The sequence below is a fragment of the Electrophorus electricus genome, chromosome 14, assembly GCF_013358815.1.
Source record: "Electrophorus electricus isolate fEleEle1 chromosome 14, fEleEle1.pri, whole genome shotgun sequence".
NCBI classification, from domain to species: domain Eukaryota; kingdom Metazoa; phylum Chordata; class Actinopteri; order Gymnotiformes; family Gymnotidae; genus Electrophorus; species Electrophorus electricus.
This window is the reverse complement of record NC_049548.1, coordinates 3,932,052-3,949,702: the sequence shown is the minus strand read 5'-3', so window position 1 is coordinate 3,949,702 and position 17,651 is coordinate 3,932,052. Positions and strand designations below refer to the sequence as shown.

General features: G+C 38.1%; 2 protein-coding genes across 3 annotated transcripts; one reads left to right on the top strand and one right to left on the bottom strand.

Moving 5' to 3' along the window:
* Positions 1–175: 175 nt before the first annotated feature.
* gna13a (guanine nucleotide binding protein (G protein), alpha 13a) lies at positions 176–6,399 on the bottom strand. Of its 2 annotated transcripts, XM_027006047.2 has the most exons (5): positions 6,259–6,351; positions 6,104–6,164; positions 5,271–5,497; positions 3,462–3,512; positions 176–3,310 (listed from the first exon to the last, which is right to left on the bottom strand). In XM_027006047.2, exons 2-5 carry the CDS (start codon positions 6,108–6,110, stop codon positions 2,741–2,743), a joined length of 855 nt encoding a protein of 284 aa, XP_026861848.1. In that variant the 5' UTR covers positions 6,111–6,164; positions 6,259–6,351; the 3' UTR covers positions 176–2,740. The 2 variants fall into 2 exon arrangements, with proteins under 2 accessions (XP_026861848.1, XP_026861847.1); XM_027006046.2 differs by having other exon boundaries at positions 6,104–6,399.
* Positions 6,400–7,047: 648 nt separating this feature from the next.
* Positions 7,048–17,611, top strand: rgs9b (regulator of G protein signaling 9b). The gene is given in 22 exon segments (XM_035533231.1): positions 7,048–7,249; positions 8,809–8,905; positions 10,267–10,317; positions 10,543–10,649; positions 10,742–10,793; positions 10,929–10,987; positions 11,131–11,207; positions 11,444–11,525; positions 11,939–12,001; positions 12,803–12,832; positions 13,418–13,479; positions 13,611–13,724; positions 13,969–14,084; positions 14,252–14,339; positions 14,504–14,594; positions 14,596–14,613; positions 14,615–14,644; positions 14,752–14,834; positions 14,974–15,040; positions 15,042–15,098; positions 16,463–16,884; positions 17,027–17,611. Coding segments are annotated over 22 exon segments (1,989 nt in total). The 5' UTR covers positions 7,048–7,183; the 3' UTR covers positions 17,184–17,611.
* Positions 17,612–17,651: the final 40 nt, after the last annotated feature.

The following is a 17,651-nucleotide window of genomic DNA, read 5'->3' as shown; positions in this document are numbered from 1 at the left end:
TGAATTTTATGGATTACTATAGTCTTGGACACAAATGGTTAGGTCTATGCATGGTGAAAAGTTACATAGGCTTAGTATTTTGAGGAAGGTCCAACACTGACTACCTAGGTACATAAGCTTTTGGACTGCTGAAAGTAAAATATGTGCATGCAAGATAAGGACCACCCATTTGACATAGTGAAAAAACTGGTCATTTACTGGACTCTGAGCTGGCATTCATAGGACACAATTTATACACGTACATTTTTGTGTAGAACATGACTAGTAGAGCCAGTAGAGCAAGATTAACCTAGTTAAGAGGAAAACACATAATATAGGCTCCCTGAGTCTTTATGCTTTGTAATTGTTTCACCCAAAACAAGCCATGCAAACCACATTAGTATCAGGTTTTAAACAATTCAGACAAAACAGTGAGAACACACTTCATAGCATTTTTGGCAAATTGTGTAAGCTGTGCATACCCTCCCCAGACTGGAAATTTAGACAGAGCTTTGTATATAAACAGTACACAACTCCCTGATCACTTCCATTTTGGAAATGCCAGCTATTTGAACAAATTACATTAACAAGTTTGAGCCTTTTTAGTGAATCAGACAAATTAGATTCTTATCAAATGGTCAGATCAAGGTTAAAAGCACTATAAAAATGGAATCATAATTGATTAAAAGGAGGAGTTCTCAGTGGATGATATGATAAATTGTAAGCAATTCAGTAACCAATCACCACCTATAATTTAATATTTTACATTGGAACAGCATTTTTTTTTTTTTTTTTTTTTTTTTTTTTACAATCCCTTGATCTACAAAGTAATAGTTCTTGATGTAAGCCTGGAACATAAAATATCTTTATAAAATAGTGATTTAATGCACCAAAAGAATATGTACAAAAGTGACTGAAAAAAAAAAAAAGAAAATCGATACTACACAAGACAAGGTTATGGGCAACGAATGAAAAACCCACAGTGCCAGTTTCCAGGAAATTTGTTTACCACCATACGATTACAGTAAAATTATGACAGTCTTCTCACTCAAACTTACAGTAAGGCTTAGACATATTCTATTAAATATGACACCATTTAATATGTATGCAATCTACAAGATGCTTCAAGATATATTTCTTAGAGATTTATGTCAGTGGCTAGCAGGAGATTAAGGGACCTTCTAAAAAGGACAGTCTGTTTTTTGTTGGAAATCTCCAACAAACTAAACATGTAAAATTAAATCTCCAATTTAAATTATATTACAATGTCTTATAAGCTTCATGAAAAGTCAAATGTTATAGCCTAAATTTAGAAGAAAAAAAAATAAAATCCCACACACCACAAACCCTGAGGCAAAACTGTCCGCTTAAGCCTACATCTCAAATGCTGAAGTAAATCTTACATAATAAAAGCATATCGTTCAGTACAGTAGTATATAGACTACCTTTGACTTTCATAGATAATTCTGGTTATACTGACTTCAATTTAAAGGACATTGTAAAGTTAAATTGGCAGACCATGATTAAAATCTATCATAAGGGATCTGTACAACATACTGTACATTCTACATAACATTTTTAAGATTCTTTCCCTTTAGATAAGGACAATAACGGTATTACATACACAGGTACCTTAAAGGATACTACAGTTTCAGTACAAAGTGCACCGATACTGTGCGTTTTGAAATAGCATTTGTGTGGGTTTTTTTTTTTTTTTTTTTTTTTTTTTAAATAAACATTTTAAGCCAAATCCTAAAATGGCAAAAAAGTTCAGTTCCAACACAATCCTAGTCAACTGACATTTCTACAATGCATATTTACAGCCCTGAGTCTCAATAGTTAACGAAGCTTAAAACTAGTCAGTGAGCATGCAATTTGGAATGCAAGTCATATATTGGGCCAGCCTCACTGAGTGTACAGTTCACCCACATTTACCAGAGTTCTATGGCATGTCCATACCTGTTACACAAATATGAAAGCCAAATCCAATAAAAAGGAGGGTGAGGGGGGTTAAACCAACCCTGAAACAGAACCTTAAACTAGCCATTCAGTCCATAAGCTGCTGTTGTACGCAAACAAAACCCCAACTACAACACATCCACTTTAAAGTACACATTAAAGTGAAAAACTGCCAGACTTTTTTTCAGAACGGTCAACAGACCGTAGGGATCAGTACAACACACTGTCCATTCTACATAAACCACAAGCCAAACTGAAACATGAATCTAATGTTTCAGTAGGACTTGTTCTTGGGGTACGTGTCCAAAATTCATCATCAAGCTATTGCCAAATCATTTCTCTCTCCATTGTTCATATTATTAGCCAACTGCTAGTGTAAATAAAATGTATAACCAAAATGAAATCAAATATTGTGGCCATTTCAGAAATTATGTATTGCATAGGTTGTGGGTAAATTAATTACTGTGAGAGTTATACACCCAATACTCACCACAAAAAACACTGATCCAGATGACAACAGGGAGGGCTTACATGTACAACTATGACTAGTTTAGTCTTTGGACATGGACAGACTGTTAAAACGGCTAAAAACAACAACAACAACAACAACAAAAAGTGGAAAAATGCAGGGGTGGGAGGGGAGAAAAAGTAGAACGTAGAAATGTGCTTCGAGAAGTAGTCTCATCCACAAACGGTAAAATCTACCCACTTTGGGGAATGTGCTAATATCTGGGCCTTGCACTACATGTTAAATAACAAAAACCTCATTAATGTGGAATGGTCTTAAAGGTTATGGTATGTCTCACTGCAGCATGAGTTGCTTCAGATTTTCATGCAAAATAGTGTCTTTGACGTCACGGAAGACGATGCGGATGTTCTCCGTGTTGATGGCAGTGGTAAAGTGATGGTAGAGTGGTTTCTGCTGCTCCCGGCGCTTGCTACGGAAGCACTCCACAAGGAACTTCTGCACATCGGCAAGATGGTGTGGCTCGCCTGTGTACTCAGGGAAATAGTCTTTGATGGACACAACCTTGACCTTCTCTTCCAGCAAGTCCGTCTTATTGAGAAAGAGAATGATTGATGCTTTGGAAAACACACGATTGTTGACAATGGTCTCAAATATGTTGAGCGATTCCATGAGCCTGTTGGTTTGGCGGTCTTCCATGAGCACCTGATCGAACTCACTGGATGAGGCCAGGAAGAGGACTGAAGTGACGCAGTCGAAACACTCAAACCATCGGCGCCTCTCCGACCGCTGACCACCCACGTCCACCATCTTGAAGGGAACATTCTTGATCTCAAATTCATACTCATGGATGCCCTTTGTGGGCTTCCGTGCCAGAAGTATATCTTGCTGAGTTGGTAAGTAGTCCTGCAAATAAGCAGGGGAGGAAAAAAAAGAGAGAAAACCTTGGGATGAAATAAAAGCAGCATTATCCATAGTTTAAAAAGAATGCATGAAAATGTATTCTGACAATATTGAAATACAGCATTTGGGGTGGGGGTGTGTCATTAGAATTTACCAGCAGCCCAAGTCTATCCAAGTCATCCAGGAAATATTTCACTGATTCACCCTAGACACACGCAAAAAGATATAAAAGTAAATAAACACCACAATGAAAATACATTTACTTTAAGAAATGCACCTGTGTAAAACCACAAAACTACCCTACTCCAATTAAATTATGGACAACTGAATATTGAAGTGGTGATTTTTAGGGAAATTTATGTGAAAATGGACCAGATAAAATACTGGACTGAAAAGCCTGGTTCTGATTAAAACAATCTAGTGTCTAAAATGTAGGGATGCATGATACATCATGTATTCCCAGGCTACATTAAATTCAGCATCATACAATGCAATGTTAAAATGTTTGTTCAAAGAATCAGTTAAAGCACAAAAATAACAGATTCCTGGATTCATTTTAGGTTTCTTCTAATGATTGTAGGCATAACTGTGATCTGTCCTTGGCTGCTCAATCCTAAACTCAATAAATCTTTCATTTTCCCCAAAGCCCCTGAGAACAAGATGCAGGTTTGCTCCTCTGGCTATATCACAAGTCAACTATGGGTGCTCTCAGTGAAACTGAATTAATTTCCTCTCTAATCTTTATATTAAAAGGAGCTACAAGTTATTTTTCCAATGAATCTTCACATTATGAAACATCCATTATACCGACACATAGTGGCCTGGAGGTTTCAGAGATTCTATACCAAATCCATTTTAAACATGGCCAATGAATTGGGCATTAGGGACCCGGTCTAATCTGAACATTACTAAGCAATTTGATTCTTCATCTCAAGTGGGCAGAGCTTTATAGAAAGAACATGTAAAAACAATAAATCACACTTATATTGTTCGCCAATTTAGGGCGATAAAATGACTGGTTCTTCCTTTAAGGAAAAATGTCTGTTAAACAAAGGAATAGGGAAATGTCTGTAACCACATGACATGACTTTCATTTTCTATTGCTGTGACTGTTGTGACTGTTTGACTGTTCCTGTCATTACACCCTGAGGAGTTATAAAGTGAAAATATTTTTTAAAAAACTTGATAAAATCCTAATTAAAGGGCAATACAAAAAGCCTGTGACAAAGTCAGTATTAATATCTAGAGAGGGTGTGGCTGAACATTTAGCCTAAACAAAAAATGCAGCAGACCATAAGGTGTCATTTAATTTAGTTTTGGGTGGTTTTAGTCAGTAATGCCCATGCTGATGGATTGTCCATAGGAATGTATGACTTTGTATGCAGGAATGGAGCACAGTCCAAGAGTGAGATCCACACACAGTGGTATTTCTAGCAGCGCACAGACAGCAGTTCCTATATAAATGGAAGAAATGATCCAATTACACCTGCCAACACTGCATTACGTGTGGAATGTAGTCTATATCTTATTGCATGCAAGATGAAAGGTCCGCACCCTGTCTGGCTACATGACTATACTTAGTGAATGATGGATGTGAAGGGGGAACCTGCTAGCTGAGTGGCTACATTACAATACTAACTGAATGAAGACAGATGCAGGGCTCAGCGAGGAGGAAAAATTCTCTTCTTCCAAGCTACACTGACCAGTACCAACTAATAACATGGATGAACATTCCATACCACTGCCCCCACTTACACACATTCAGTCAAATAAGCTTCACAAACACCACGTGTGAAAAAGCTCCAATGTAAAAAAGTGCAACGTTGAATGCAATGAAAAGAAAGGTTATATTAACACTCAAATTCAGTGCATGCAGATATCCACAGAAACCTAAAACAAAGGCAACTGATGAAATTCTTTGCAAAATTATTGATACTGACAACACCCACGGTATCAAACTCACCAACTGAAATTCTCTTCTTCGATCATAGGCACTCTGAATCCCACTGTCTGCCCACAAGGTGCGGATGGATGGTAGGTAATGCAGAAAGACTTTGGTCTCTACTACTCCCCGGGCCATCATGGATGAGCGTGTATCGAAGCCCATCACCATCTCCCCCTGGGCCTGATTAGAAGCATCTCCCCAAGGGATGTGCAGCTTTTCTCTGGCATCTACCAGCACTCGTATTCCTGCAGACAACCACAAACAAGAACAATTTTAAAAAATAAATAATGAAAAAAAAAAACTACTGTTATATCCAATGAGTAAGGTTAATAAAACTGATATTTAATGATCAACCATTTGCAGCCAACGTAATCAGTTGTTTTTTTTTAAATTAAATACACATCATTACGATATTTCATTCCGCACAATTATTTCCCCAAGAAAAATATTAAAGGCACAAATAGCTAATTAAGCAACGTGAGAAATAAAAAAAAAAAATCCTGCAAGTTCACCTAAATCAGAGTTTACCATGCCTTGGAATGTCTATTGTGTGCCTAGTTTTTTTGTGTTTTTGTTTTTGTTTTAAAACGAGTAAAAGCCACCACAAGCCCATCGATGAAAACGCTTGACTTTAGTATTGTGTTGAAGCACAAAGGCGCGGCGCGAACATTTATACAGGCTGCTCATTCCAAATGTGATTGGTTGTGTACCTCTGCCTCGAAACTTATCGGAAATGTTTGTTACACGAAATCGCTTTCACTTTGAAACGAGTAAAGGCCGTTGGCTTTTGATATATCTACATGTTCTAGTAACCGCCAAACCGTCCCTTTCTACATTGGATAGTTAACTACCTTTCATAACGTTGCTGTAGATTGTAGCCCGGAACTCTTCTTTGGCCCGTTGATCGAAGTCCTGCCCATGAATTATGCGCATTTGTTTGAGGAAAGTTGACTTGCCACTTTCACCAGCTCCAAGAAGCAAAATCTTAACTAGTCGCTTTACGTACGTCTTTTCCCGAGAAATACACCTGTCGATCTCCTTAGATTTTCTCTGTTGTTCAATTTCGTTGCTGGAGAGAAGACAATTGGGGAGACAAACTACTGCAGTCCGGGAGGGCAGGAAATCAGCCATTTTTGTAGTAACAACTTCATGGATACATTACTCACGGGAGCGTGCTCCTTGCGCGTTCACAAATCTGGGCGGTAACTTTTTGTTGAGTTGGTAAAACGTTAATTCTAACAGTTACAATTAAAGGCTCGGACGGCTCCCACAGAAAATGGAAACTAGTTATCAAAATATAGCCTAACTTACGGAGAACGTTTATTTCGATATTTTTAAGATATTCTTTCTTTCCACTAAAACAGAAGAGCAGGTATCTAGATACCTAGACCTAGGTCACAGATATATAGGCAATTAGTAACAATTTAGCAGATTGTGTCATTAATATAATTCTACATGTGTACCAGTTTCTTAAGACTTCGTGTGATATCAACTTGTGTATCAGAATAAATGTGCGTTGTTTGTAAAAACAGACGTAATTTTATGATAAGGCTGTACTTGAATTTGGCTTTGGTTCCGTAGCGTTGATTCAGTGAAAAAAATCGTCGAGTTATCTACAGCTTTGATTCTTTTTACCGACGACAGACGTGAACGAGGAGAAAGAGCTCATTGCTAGACCAACACTGCCACCTGCTGGCTGTAGCTCTGTTATTGCGTAATGTCTCACCGCCTAGACTATAGCAGGATGTGACAGGTTGACTTGTACGACTAGCACTCTTACCTGATTGGCGGAGACGACCTTCGTTTTGTGTGTATCAATAATAAGAGATTAGACTCCGGCAGTATTTAAGAGTTACGCGTTTATCCGAGCACTTTCTTCATTATTATTTGCTCCTCCACTGTAGCCTATTGTGCAGGCTACAGACGCAACCATGACCATAAGAAATGTACTGGATCATGGACAACGTTATAGACCACGGATGGCTTGTCTGAAAAAGGTGGGTTGAACGCACTGGAGGACTACCGAAACAGCATCATGTGGGGTTGGTTGTTATTCAGTAAATTATGTTTTTCATGGTTATTTTCCACTAGTATAATGTGAATTATAGTTTGGAGAAAAATCCTATTTACTTGATCTATTTGAGGTTCACCAGATTACTTACACCAGCTCTTTGAACATAACAGTAAATTGACTGAGTTTAAGTTTTTGAGGCATTTTAATTTACTAACTCCACACTTTCCCCTCACATTTGCAAGGCAACTGGTTGATTTTGTTCATTATCAAGTACATCTAGGTCTATGTATCAATAATGCACTGTAAAGCTTAATTACTCCTACTATTAAACTATTTTAATATTGTATTGTATTCTGCTTCTTATGAAGGTATTGTTTTTATTTTAAAAACAAATGAATAAGAAGTCACAATCTCAGCTATCAGCAATTTCATAGTGTATTGTCTGCATCACCCTGGGCATTTTTTTTGAACCATTAAACAAGTAGAATGTTGAGAATTTCTCTGCCATCTAAAATTCTCAGTTCATAACTTGCTTGTTTTGTTTTTATATACAGTATAAAACATATTCTTTATATAAAAATATATGATTAATTACTGCCACAGTTAAGGTCACCAGGTGCTTAAAGGCATTAGTCTGCTTTATCACCTGCCTTGGTGCTACAATTAAATCACTTTTGAGTCTGTAAGGTATTACATTGTGTGATGCCAAAATAACATTTTGGAAACATATGCCCTATAGCTGCCTGTTAGAGCTTTTAAATATAATATTGTAACTTGCCTGAGAGCTCACTGTGATCCAGAAGAGGGTTCCTGATTCCTCAAACAGACTTCAAAAGCCAGAGACGCTGGCAAAGCAAGAAGCAACTTCAAACAGCCCAAGAGTGTGACCAATCAATCACCAGCCATATTTCAAAGAGGTCAGGCACAGAGCAGTCAGGGCATGAAACAGCATGCAAGGCACCAGCAAGGGTGACTTCACATTTGAATATGGAAAGTGATAGACCTTTTATCATTTCACTTGTTGACCAATTGAAAGAGCTTTTTAGTTTCTGCCATTTAAATCTTTTTAAAGGCACGAGCAAGGTTATATTCATTTTTTTTTGTGCATAAAATTAAAATGTATTTTTGAGGGATTTTGAGTGCAAGCCAATATGAAATGTGAACTCCAATATGAGATGCCCTATTAAAAGTATAATCAGCTTTTCAGATAAATTACAAGTAAACTGGCAAATAATATTAACATAATTTCCATATTTGAAGAAAATAGACCTATTGCCAAAATGGAAACAGGCAAAGGAGGATGTCATTAAAGTCAAAGATGACTTTGCTTTTACCATACTTTCAGCAGAATTTATGCAGTTCACTCTGAGCAACATGAAAAACCACTATGCTGGCAATAGCCTAAATGTCTGGGTGATATTTATGAACTGACATGTATCTCCTAATAGCGAAGATAAGTGCAAATAGAAATTTGTTACCATTACCTTCTTATGCTACTTTTACCTTTGCCATCCTTATGTTTTATTTTTGCTATAATGGCAGATGGAAGCTGTGGTGTTGGAAATGCAAGAACCCAAGACAGGGGTGAAATCACAGACACAGAGGCTGGTCATTACCACCATTCCTCATGCCATCACAGGTAAGATCATTAATGCCTGTGGCTGTCTCGTGTCTGCATGGATATGCATGTAATTATGTTTGCGGCCATACATAACGATACCATATGTATGAGTTATTTTTATATAAAATGTGTAAAGAACATGCATCTTATGAGACACAAACAACTAGCATGAACCGATCAGGCTCTCCCACATGTATTGATTCTGGAAAGACATCACTCCTTAACTGCGCTAGTTATTACAGTAGTCCACGCATTAGAGTCCTCTTATGTTGGTCTAAGACTGAAGTATCTATTGCCATGACAACCCCTGTGCAGCTGGCTGCAGTGACTCTCTCCTCTAGGCTGTGTGGTCTCTTCCCCTTGCTGTTCTTAGCCTCACTTCTTTGCAACCACAAAAAGCTTGAGACATCAGGCAGGGCAGGGCATCAGGGGGCAGGGCAATCCATTTTCTACTTGTCTTCTACTGACGAATATATTATGTGGAATTTTGTTATACTGCATTCCATAATTTTTCAATTGCAATTCTCAGCATTTTGGGGGTCTGGGAGTATATTTGGCATGGAGAGGACGCTCAAGGTGATCATGAATTATTTAGTGAAACCACGTGGATCAGGTCAGCAGTACCACCCACTCTCCTCACTAATGAAGTCACCCAGATCCACTCATGTAGGGCTGTGCTCATTTGGCTCCAATTAAAAGATTTCCTGCTGGCCACACACCAGTGAACCCAGTCATAACCTCACTGCTATTACCAGGACACCCTCATATCTAATAGTCTGAGCTTTTTACAGTATATGCACAGCTTTAAAATAGTAATTTAAACACTTGTTAATCAGTAAAAAGAGGTTCATTTGATGGTAGATTTTGAATGCGCCCTGGATAATTAAAATGTGGGCTTTGTTTGCATTGCATCAAAACTACTTGTCCTCTCGTTCTCTGTCATTCTTTCTCTTTTTTGGCATCTTTTCTTTCTTTTTTTTCCCCCTGAAAGTCACTGTTTTATTATATCATTAAGCCCTGCCTGCACTGCAGTGCTTTGTGCTCCCTCTGTATGATTATAATATTTATCAGGCCCTTCGTGTGATGAATCGCATGTACTAAACATGGAAAATCTAGAGTTGTGTAAGTTGTGTTGTGCTGTGCTGATAAGTGTGTCCCGGGAGTGGGGGTGAAGGGATGGACTGTTATACTGTAATAAAGACATCTATGGATTCCACTGGCAAATACGAGCTTAATGGGCACATTACAGGTTTTAAGAAAGCCGTCCCACCCCCTTGTGTAACCTCCGCATGGTCAGTGCTGCCTGTTTCTTACAAGGAGTTGTGGTGTAATTGTTCTTTTTACTGTAACCACTTTTTTTTTTTTTTGTCTTCCGCTAGGTGAAGATATTGTTGAATGGATTTCTAATCGTTTCAAAATAGATGCTGCCGGTAATTACAGTCAGTTGATTTGTATATAGTAGAAATATATATCTATGGCAGGGGCATCACTGTCACTTTTGATAGAGATGCACTCTTTTTTTATTCCAATTAAATCCTACTAATGTTGTAGAAAGCATTGCTTTTATAGCAGTTTTATAACAGCATTTTATAATAGTTATATAATGCTATATATGAGTAATAATCTCTAATAATCTCTCTCATACTGCAATCTAGAGGCCCAACTCATGGGTACCCTGATGGTGTCCTATGGATACATTTATCCACTGCAGGATTATAAGAGACTCATCATGAAAGCGGACACCTCACTGTATCGTTTCCAGGTAGCTTTCATGCATATCCTTCTCAAACAGTGAGGCTGTATAATAGAGTTTCTGTGATTATAGGAATGAAGTTGTCCACGTTTATCTCACAGACACCATATTTCTGGCCAGCACAGCAATGGCTAGTGGAGGACACAGACTACGGTCAGGAAATACTCTGTTGTTTGTTCATCTTTGCACATTCTGATCTTATACTAACATTTAAAATAATGTGCCAAAATACAGACTCTAATAAGATATGTTTATGAAAAATGTAATAGTTACTTTTTTATTTTCAAGCAATATACTTGGCAAAGAGAAATATACGTAAAAAGGGGATGTTAGAGCTGCATGAACAGGTAATGATTCAATGATCATATTTATATTCTCCTCACCAATAAAACTATTCTCATTAAAGTAGTAGACATTGTTGATTGTTGGAGATTGTTGCCATGGTAGCTCTTGGAGCGAGAACTAATATAGAATACGTTTTTCATATCAGGAGCAGTACAATCATCTTCACAAATGGATGAATCACAAGTGGGACTTCATTGTGATGCAGGCCAAAGAACAGTACAGGTCTGTCAGGTGTAATAAGTCAATTGTAATATTTTTTATATTGCAATTTTGTGTATGCACCATTTTAGATACTGCATATGCAAGTTTTGCATATCTGGTGTGCTTAATAATTTCTTAAGTTTTATTGATTTAATATTATCTATGGAGGCTTCTGTGCTAAAATATTTAGCAGTGTGCTTGGACATCAACAGAAAGGTCTTTTGAAGTGTATCACAGTGTGTCTTCTTTATGCCCAGGGCAGGAAAAGAGAGGAAGAAACCAGACAGGGTGGTGTTTGACTGCCAAGAAAGAGCCTACTGGGTAGTGCACAGACCCCCGGTGAGTTGATAAGGCAATGGTTTTTTTCATTAGTGTAAGAAGGAATGTTGTATCATTTGTATTTTCAAAACACTATCTATACTGAATAATCTACAAGAAGACTGCAACGTGTGCCTTCGAATGCTGTAAATATTTGACAAAGATTATTAAAGATAGGCAAGTTGCTTCTGACACAGAAGGTGCTCTAGTGTGTAAAGTAAAGCCTAACATTGTTTAAACACCATCACCTAACACCCATTTGACATCCAGATGGACACCTATACCGCAGACTGCAATGCGCATGATAATCCATAATCTTGACTGGACAGATATTACTATTGAACGGATATTATTACTGAACTGATATTATTACTGTATTGAGCACAGTGATTTACAAATGCATAATACCTTTAATCACTGTTTTCACTGAACAGCCAGGAACAACAAGTGGGATGGACTATGGACTAGAGCGACTAGTGGATCCCAATCAGGAGGAGGTGAGAAGGTGAGTTTTGCTTTTGAGCTTTACTGAGCTTTCATTTAACATTTGTAAAATTAGGAATTAGGTGAGCATTCTAATCCCCAGGTTAGCTATACAGCTTTGTTTTCAGGTGTTAGATGCAAAGATGTATGTATTGACAAAAAAGAAGCAAGCACAGCTCTAAGAAAGTGCTGAGACTATTAATACAGAGGGAAGCTTCTGTATTAATAGTTTAGCCTGTCAAGGACACGTTTAGTCTTTCAGCTTATATGCAAGAGGATTTAAGGTGTGTTAATCTCACTATTGTTGCACACCAGGAGAGTTTGCTAAATTTAGATCGCTTAAATAAATGAATAATAAATAAACAAAGTAATGGACAGTGCACAACCAATATTCTAGATTAATAGTAGGGAACTGTGGTACACAGAATATTGTTGAGAAATAAATCAGAGCATATCCAGACTGTTATCTGTAACTCTGTTTCTTGTATGTCTTTTTTTTTTTTTTTTACAGATTTTGCCTGAAATTTGTGTGAACACACCATCAGTTATGTATGACGATTTTTTTCAATAGAATATGTTCGTCTTTATTCATGACAAGCGTTTATCTATATAGTGCAATTTTTGCTTCTTATCACCGAAAGCATTTTATATGACCTAAAAATCAACTAATGTCAACTACTCTCACAACCAGTGAGAGTAAGAGTAATCCCTTTAGTGTTATTGCCATTGTTTTTTATAATAAAAATAGCCTAGGCTAGAGGCTAGAGCTGTCTAAAGCAGTTTTAGTCTACTGAAACAGTTCTATTGTTTTTCAGAAAAAAACATCTGACTTCTACAGAAGACTAGTGAGTGGTAACTTTTCTTTTGCTCTACAGTAACCATATATATTATGTGTCATGCAGCCACCCCTAGTTCCTGATTGCCACTCCTGTCTTCCCTGGCACAACCTAACCAGAGCCTCATCGCCGGATTGTTAATATCACCTGTCACCTATAGCGTGTACTGAGCGGCTCCCCGTTGTATATTTTGACTGCTTGTTACCAACCTGTTTTGTTTCCTCATTTTCTCCTTTGGATTTGTCGGCCTCCTTTGATTGTCTTCTGGTTTGTACCTTGGATTGGTTTATCTCTTTACCCTCGATTCTGCTTGCCCCCTTTGGGTTTGATCACCTTTCTGCTCTGGCTTTGACCCTTGCCTGTTTCACTTCTACAATTGTTGATTAATCCACTGTAATTTAAAACTATATTTTATCTGCAAGCGTCTGACCTGTTCGAATATGTCACATTATGTCATAGCAACAAATAGTTGTGTGTTTTATCGATACTGAACAAGTTGTTTGAAATGTATTTAAATTACTGTCATTATTATGATATTAAAATGTGAATGTTTCACCAGTGACCAACTAATTAATTTATTTCTCCCTGCTGCAGATTCTCTTCACTCAGCAAAGTATCATGAGGCCCAGAGTGAAGTCATCTGTATCAATTGGAGCGTATGTCAGATCCCTAAACATACACTTTTTGGTTTGAAATCAAACATCAGAGATGTATTAATCATTGGGATCAAGCATTTTAAATATAAAAAAAATAAATATATGTAATACAGTTGCATGTACCATTCCAGCCTTGTGAAGTACACCACAACATACAAACAGCATGACCCCATCTTGTATCCATGCCTTCCGAGTAACCCCTGGCTGACAGATGATGTGACATACTGGGACCTTAACAAACCAAAGTGAGAAAACATTATTGACAGAATATGAAGTTTTCTATTTCAGTTTAGGTTTCAGATTTCAGATTTTAAACTTTGTGTTTTTAGTTATTGAATTGATGGAAGAATTTGACAAAGTTTTTTTTGTGTGTGTGTGTGTGTGTGTGTGTGTGTGTGTGTGTGTGTGTGTGTGTGTGTGTGTGTGTGTGAGCGCACATATGCATGTGTGTTACTTGTATGTTGCATTTCATGTGTGTGACTCAAAAAGTGTTGAGAATCCTACAAGAATGAGAGTGGAGCGCTGGACGTTCAGCTTTGGTGAGCTGCTCTCTGATCCTCGCGGGAGGGCGGATTTTCGTCTCTTCCTGAAGAAGGAATTCAGTGGTGTGTAGCAGGCATTAAACGTATGACAGGTTTAACATGATGTACAAGTATTTGCATGCATCAGAGCATCTTTAGATGACGTTAGAAGCTGATTCCACCAGCTAATTAATGAGAGCTAATTAATTTACTTTCTGAGAGTGTTTTGAATTACTTTTGGTGATGAATAGGTGAGAACCTTGCATTCTGGGAGGCCTGTGAAGATCTGAAATGGGGTGCTGCAGCTACAATGCAAGAGAAAGCTCAGCAGATCTATAAGTATGCTTCATACCATATGTGTGCTGTCAACTGATAAATGATCTGTGTACATTTCTGGAGTATTTAGCTCATTTTGTAAACTATATTCAAATATTTATATGCAAACTGCATATAAAGCATTTTCATTAAGGGCTCAATCAATTGAATGATTGGCATTCTTTTAGGACTTTCCTGGCTCGCGGAGCACCTCGGTGGATTAACATTGATGGAAAGACCATGGAGATCACTGTGAAGGGTCTGTCTCACCCTCATCGCCTATGTTCTGGATGCTGCCCCAGACCCATATCTACATGCTAATGAAAAAGGTTTGTCCTTGTGCTATGAAACCATCATTAACAAAATCATTTATTCGCTGTTATTTATTCCGACTACTTCTACTATAAAGGTAATATTATACTTGAATTTCTTTAAGGACTCATATGGCCGATATCTGAAGTCCCCAGTGTTTAAGGACACGCAGATTAAGGCGGTGTCTCCCGAGCCTCACAGATTCAGGTTAGCCATAAAGCACACTTCCTCCGGAATAACTACTCTCTTTCTGGCCCTAAGATGGTGCCTTTAAAGGTCAACTGCCGTGTGGTACCGCCCAGAGCGCAACATGTCACGACACATTTATCATTGTTTCCATTCTCAGTGAAGCCCAGCTGGAACAGAATGCCAGGAAGCGGAGGCCAAGCCTGAGTCCCATCATCCTGAGACAAACAGGAGGAGGAGCAGAAGGCCAAGCTGGCTGCCAGTGGCCCTGTGGACATCACACAGGTGATGAGGCAAGCTAGCCCAAATAAATGAGGGGGGAAAATAAGCACAGGGCCTGGATCATGTTCCTGTTATTACTATTATTACTATTACTATTTTGATGGTGTCAGTTAGAGCAGCAGCAGTTAGTGCAGGTTTCCTGCTACCACTACTTTTCAGTGAGCTAAGTATTAGTCATATGCCCTGGAGATATATAAAATCAATCTCCATGGTAATTGGAGCACTAGGGGCTGTAACCCCCAAAATGCTACATCTGAGATCTCTGTCCAGAACAGTGCAGCCCTGGGAACAGCTAAGAGACTATGCAGGACCCTCAAGCTCCCATGTGTCCGTTAGGAGACCAGAGCTTGAAGGAAAAAAGAGGGCGCGTGGAAGTGTATTTTTATATGTATAGAATTTTTTAATTTTTCACAATTTTATTTAATCATTCAATAGCCCTAATGTATAATGAATATAAGCAACATAGTCTTCTAATCATCTTTAAAAGGAGATCCGTGCGGTCTATATGCTAACATTATATACTATAGAAGTTCCATGATAATGTCTCTTTTGTCAGATTCTGTTATATTGTGTTCATTCTGGGATATTAAAGGTTTTCATCAGCATAAACTCTGTCCATTTCTCTATTTTGATTTTTGTTTTCTGCCCTGTGTCTGTTTCGTGTGGATCTGTTTACCATTCATGTAATAAAGTCATGCATAAATACTGAAACCATCTCTGGTCATATCGTGTGTTTATCATTCATAATCATTGACTTTTTGTGCAAAATGTTATGTGTTTTATCATCAAACCATCATGTCATTCCCATATATAGTTTACTGGTAAATTACAATTACCAAGCAGCAAAGCATTATATGATTATCTTCATTATGATACTTGATAACTGACTGCATTTATTACAAAAAAGCTAATCATTTATATACAAAGACCACTACTATTAGGTATTACTATTAGGTAATGTACCATTTAAGATATGCAAGATAGACATGAATGTATTATTACTCAGAATGTATGTAAAATAAAAATGGAATTGCAGCACATTCAAGACATATCCAATTTATGAAAATCATACCTCTAATGCCAATGCACATAATACATTTTGAGGGGATGCCCAAACTATCTCGGATGTCATGTTTCCCCTAGCAAACAACTTAGAAAAAAATACAATAATAATTTTATATATATATATATATATATATATATATATATATATATATATATATATATATATATATATAAACCAGTTTGGATTAAAAAAAATTGAAAGTTGAAATATTTCAGTAATGTGGATGCTTATAGTTATAACATTATTTTTATTTATGAGTTGCTGCATAATGCTACCCTTTGTGACTGTTGTACCCCTTCAGCTGTGCAGGTTCACTGCACCCGTGCCCCACCTGGCTGTGTACACAGGTATCTGTGAGACCCAATCCACCGCTTCCCCAGGACTCACGACACTGCCCAACAGTGCGGCTTGCCCCTCTCCTATCAGTGTCGCCATCGACAGCACCCCGGCCTCTGAGAGGCGTTTTGACAGCGGAGGGCCTGCCTCGTCCCATTTCCCCTCTATAGCAGAGAGTGGCGAGGCATCTGGGGCGGAGCAGAGGCAGCCCCCCGCATCCAAGTCCCGCGTAGCCCTGTCCTTGAGTCGTCTGCTTCGCAGGGGGTGCAATGCCCCATCAGTGTTTGCCAGCCTGTCGCCAAAATGTGCTGTGACTGCAGGGGGCGGTAGAGTGCAGCCACTTGGAGTCCAGCCGCACACACAGCCCCAGCCGAGGAGGATTGCAAAGTGAGCCAGAGACGATAGATAAAATTCACAGCAAAAGCTTTTTGGCTATCATTCATTTAATCGCAACCTAGGTAATTGATAGCTATGTAATTGCAAAACTGTTCAATTATTATGTACAATTAATCCACTGTCTCATCTACAGCTTTTTCCAAATCAAAGTGGACATCCCCCCCGAATGCCGCATCTATCCCATTGACTCTGAGGATGAAGTGGAGGGGAGTCCTGGTGCAGCAAGAGGGGGTGTGAAGGAAATTATATGCCCCTGGGAAACAGTGACCAAGCATGACGGAGCAGGATAGAGGGAAAACCACAAAGAGAAAAAGCGGGATATGCAGAGAAACTTGTGTATGTCACTGTCACCATCTTATTCACACAGACATGAGAAACTCATACATGTCATGGAGTCACCGTCTTTGTCATGCAGATATTATCTGGGCATTTTTGGAGTAACAACATTTCAGAATTAACTCCGTATTTCTGATAGCTTTCAAGTAGTGCCTACATGTTCTAGTAGCTGGTGGAACAACCTGGTTATAACGTGGGATTTTATATATGTATTTAGCTGTTTATACTATCTGTGGGTATGACAAGAGGAGGCCTTATTTTAGAGGAGTTTTCTTTTCTCAAAACTGTGGTCAAATTGTTTAGTAATGAAAACAAAGATTTTGTATCTGATATGTTCTTCATTTTCTATCTATTAAAGATGCATTAATGCAAATGCCTTTGAGAAATCTTAAATATTTTCATAGTTGTATCACAAAGAGTAA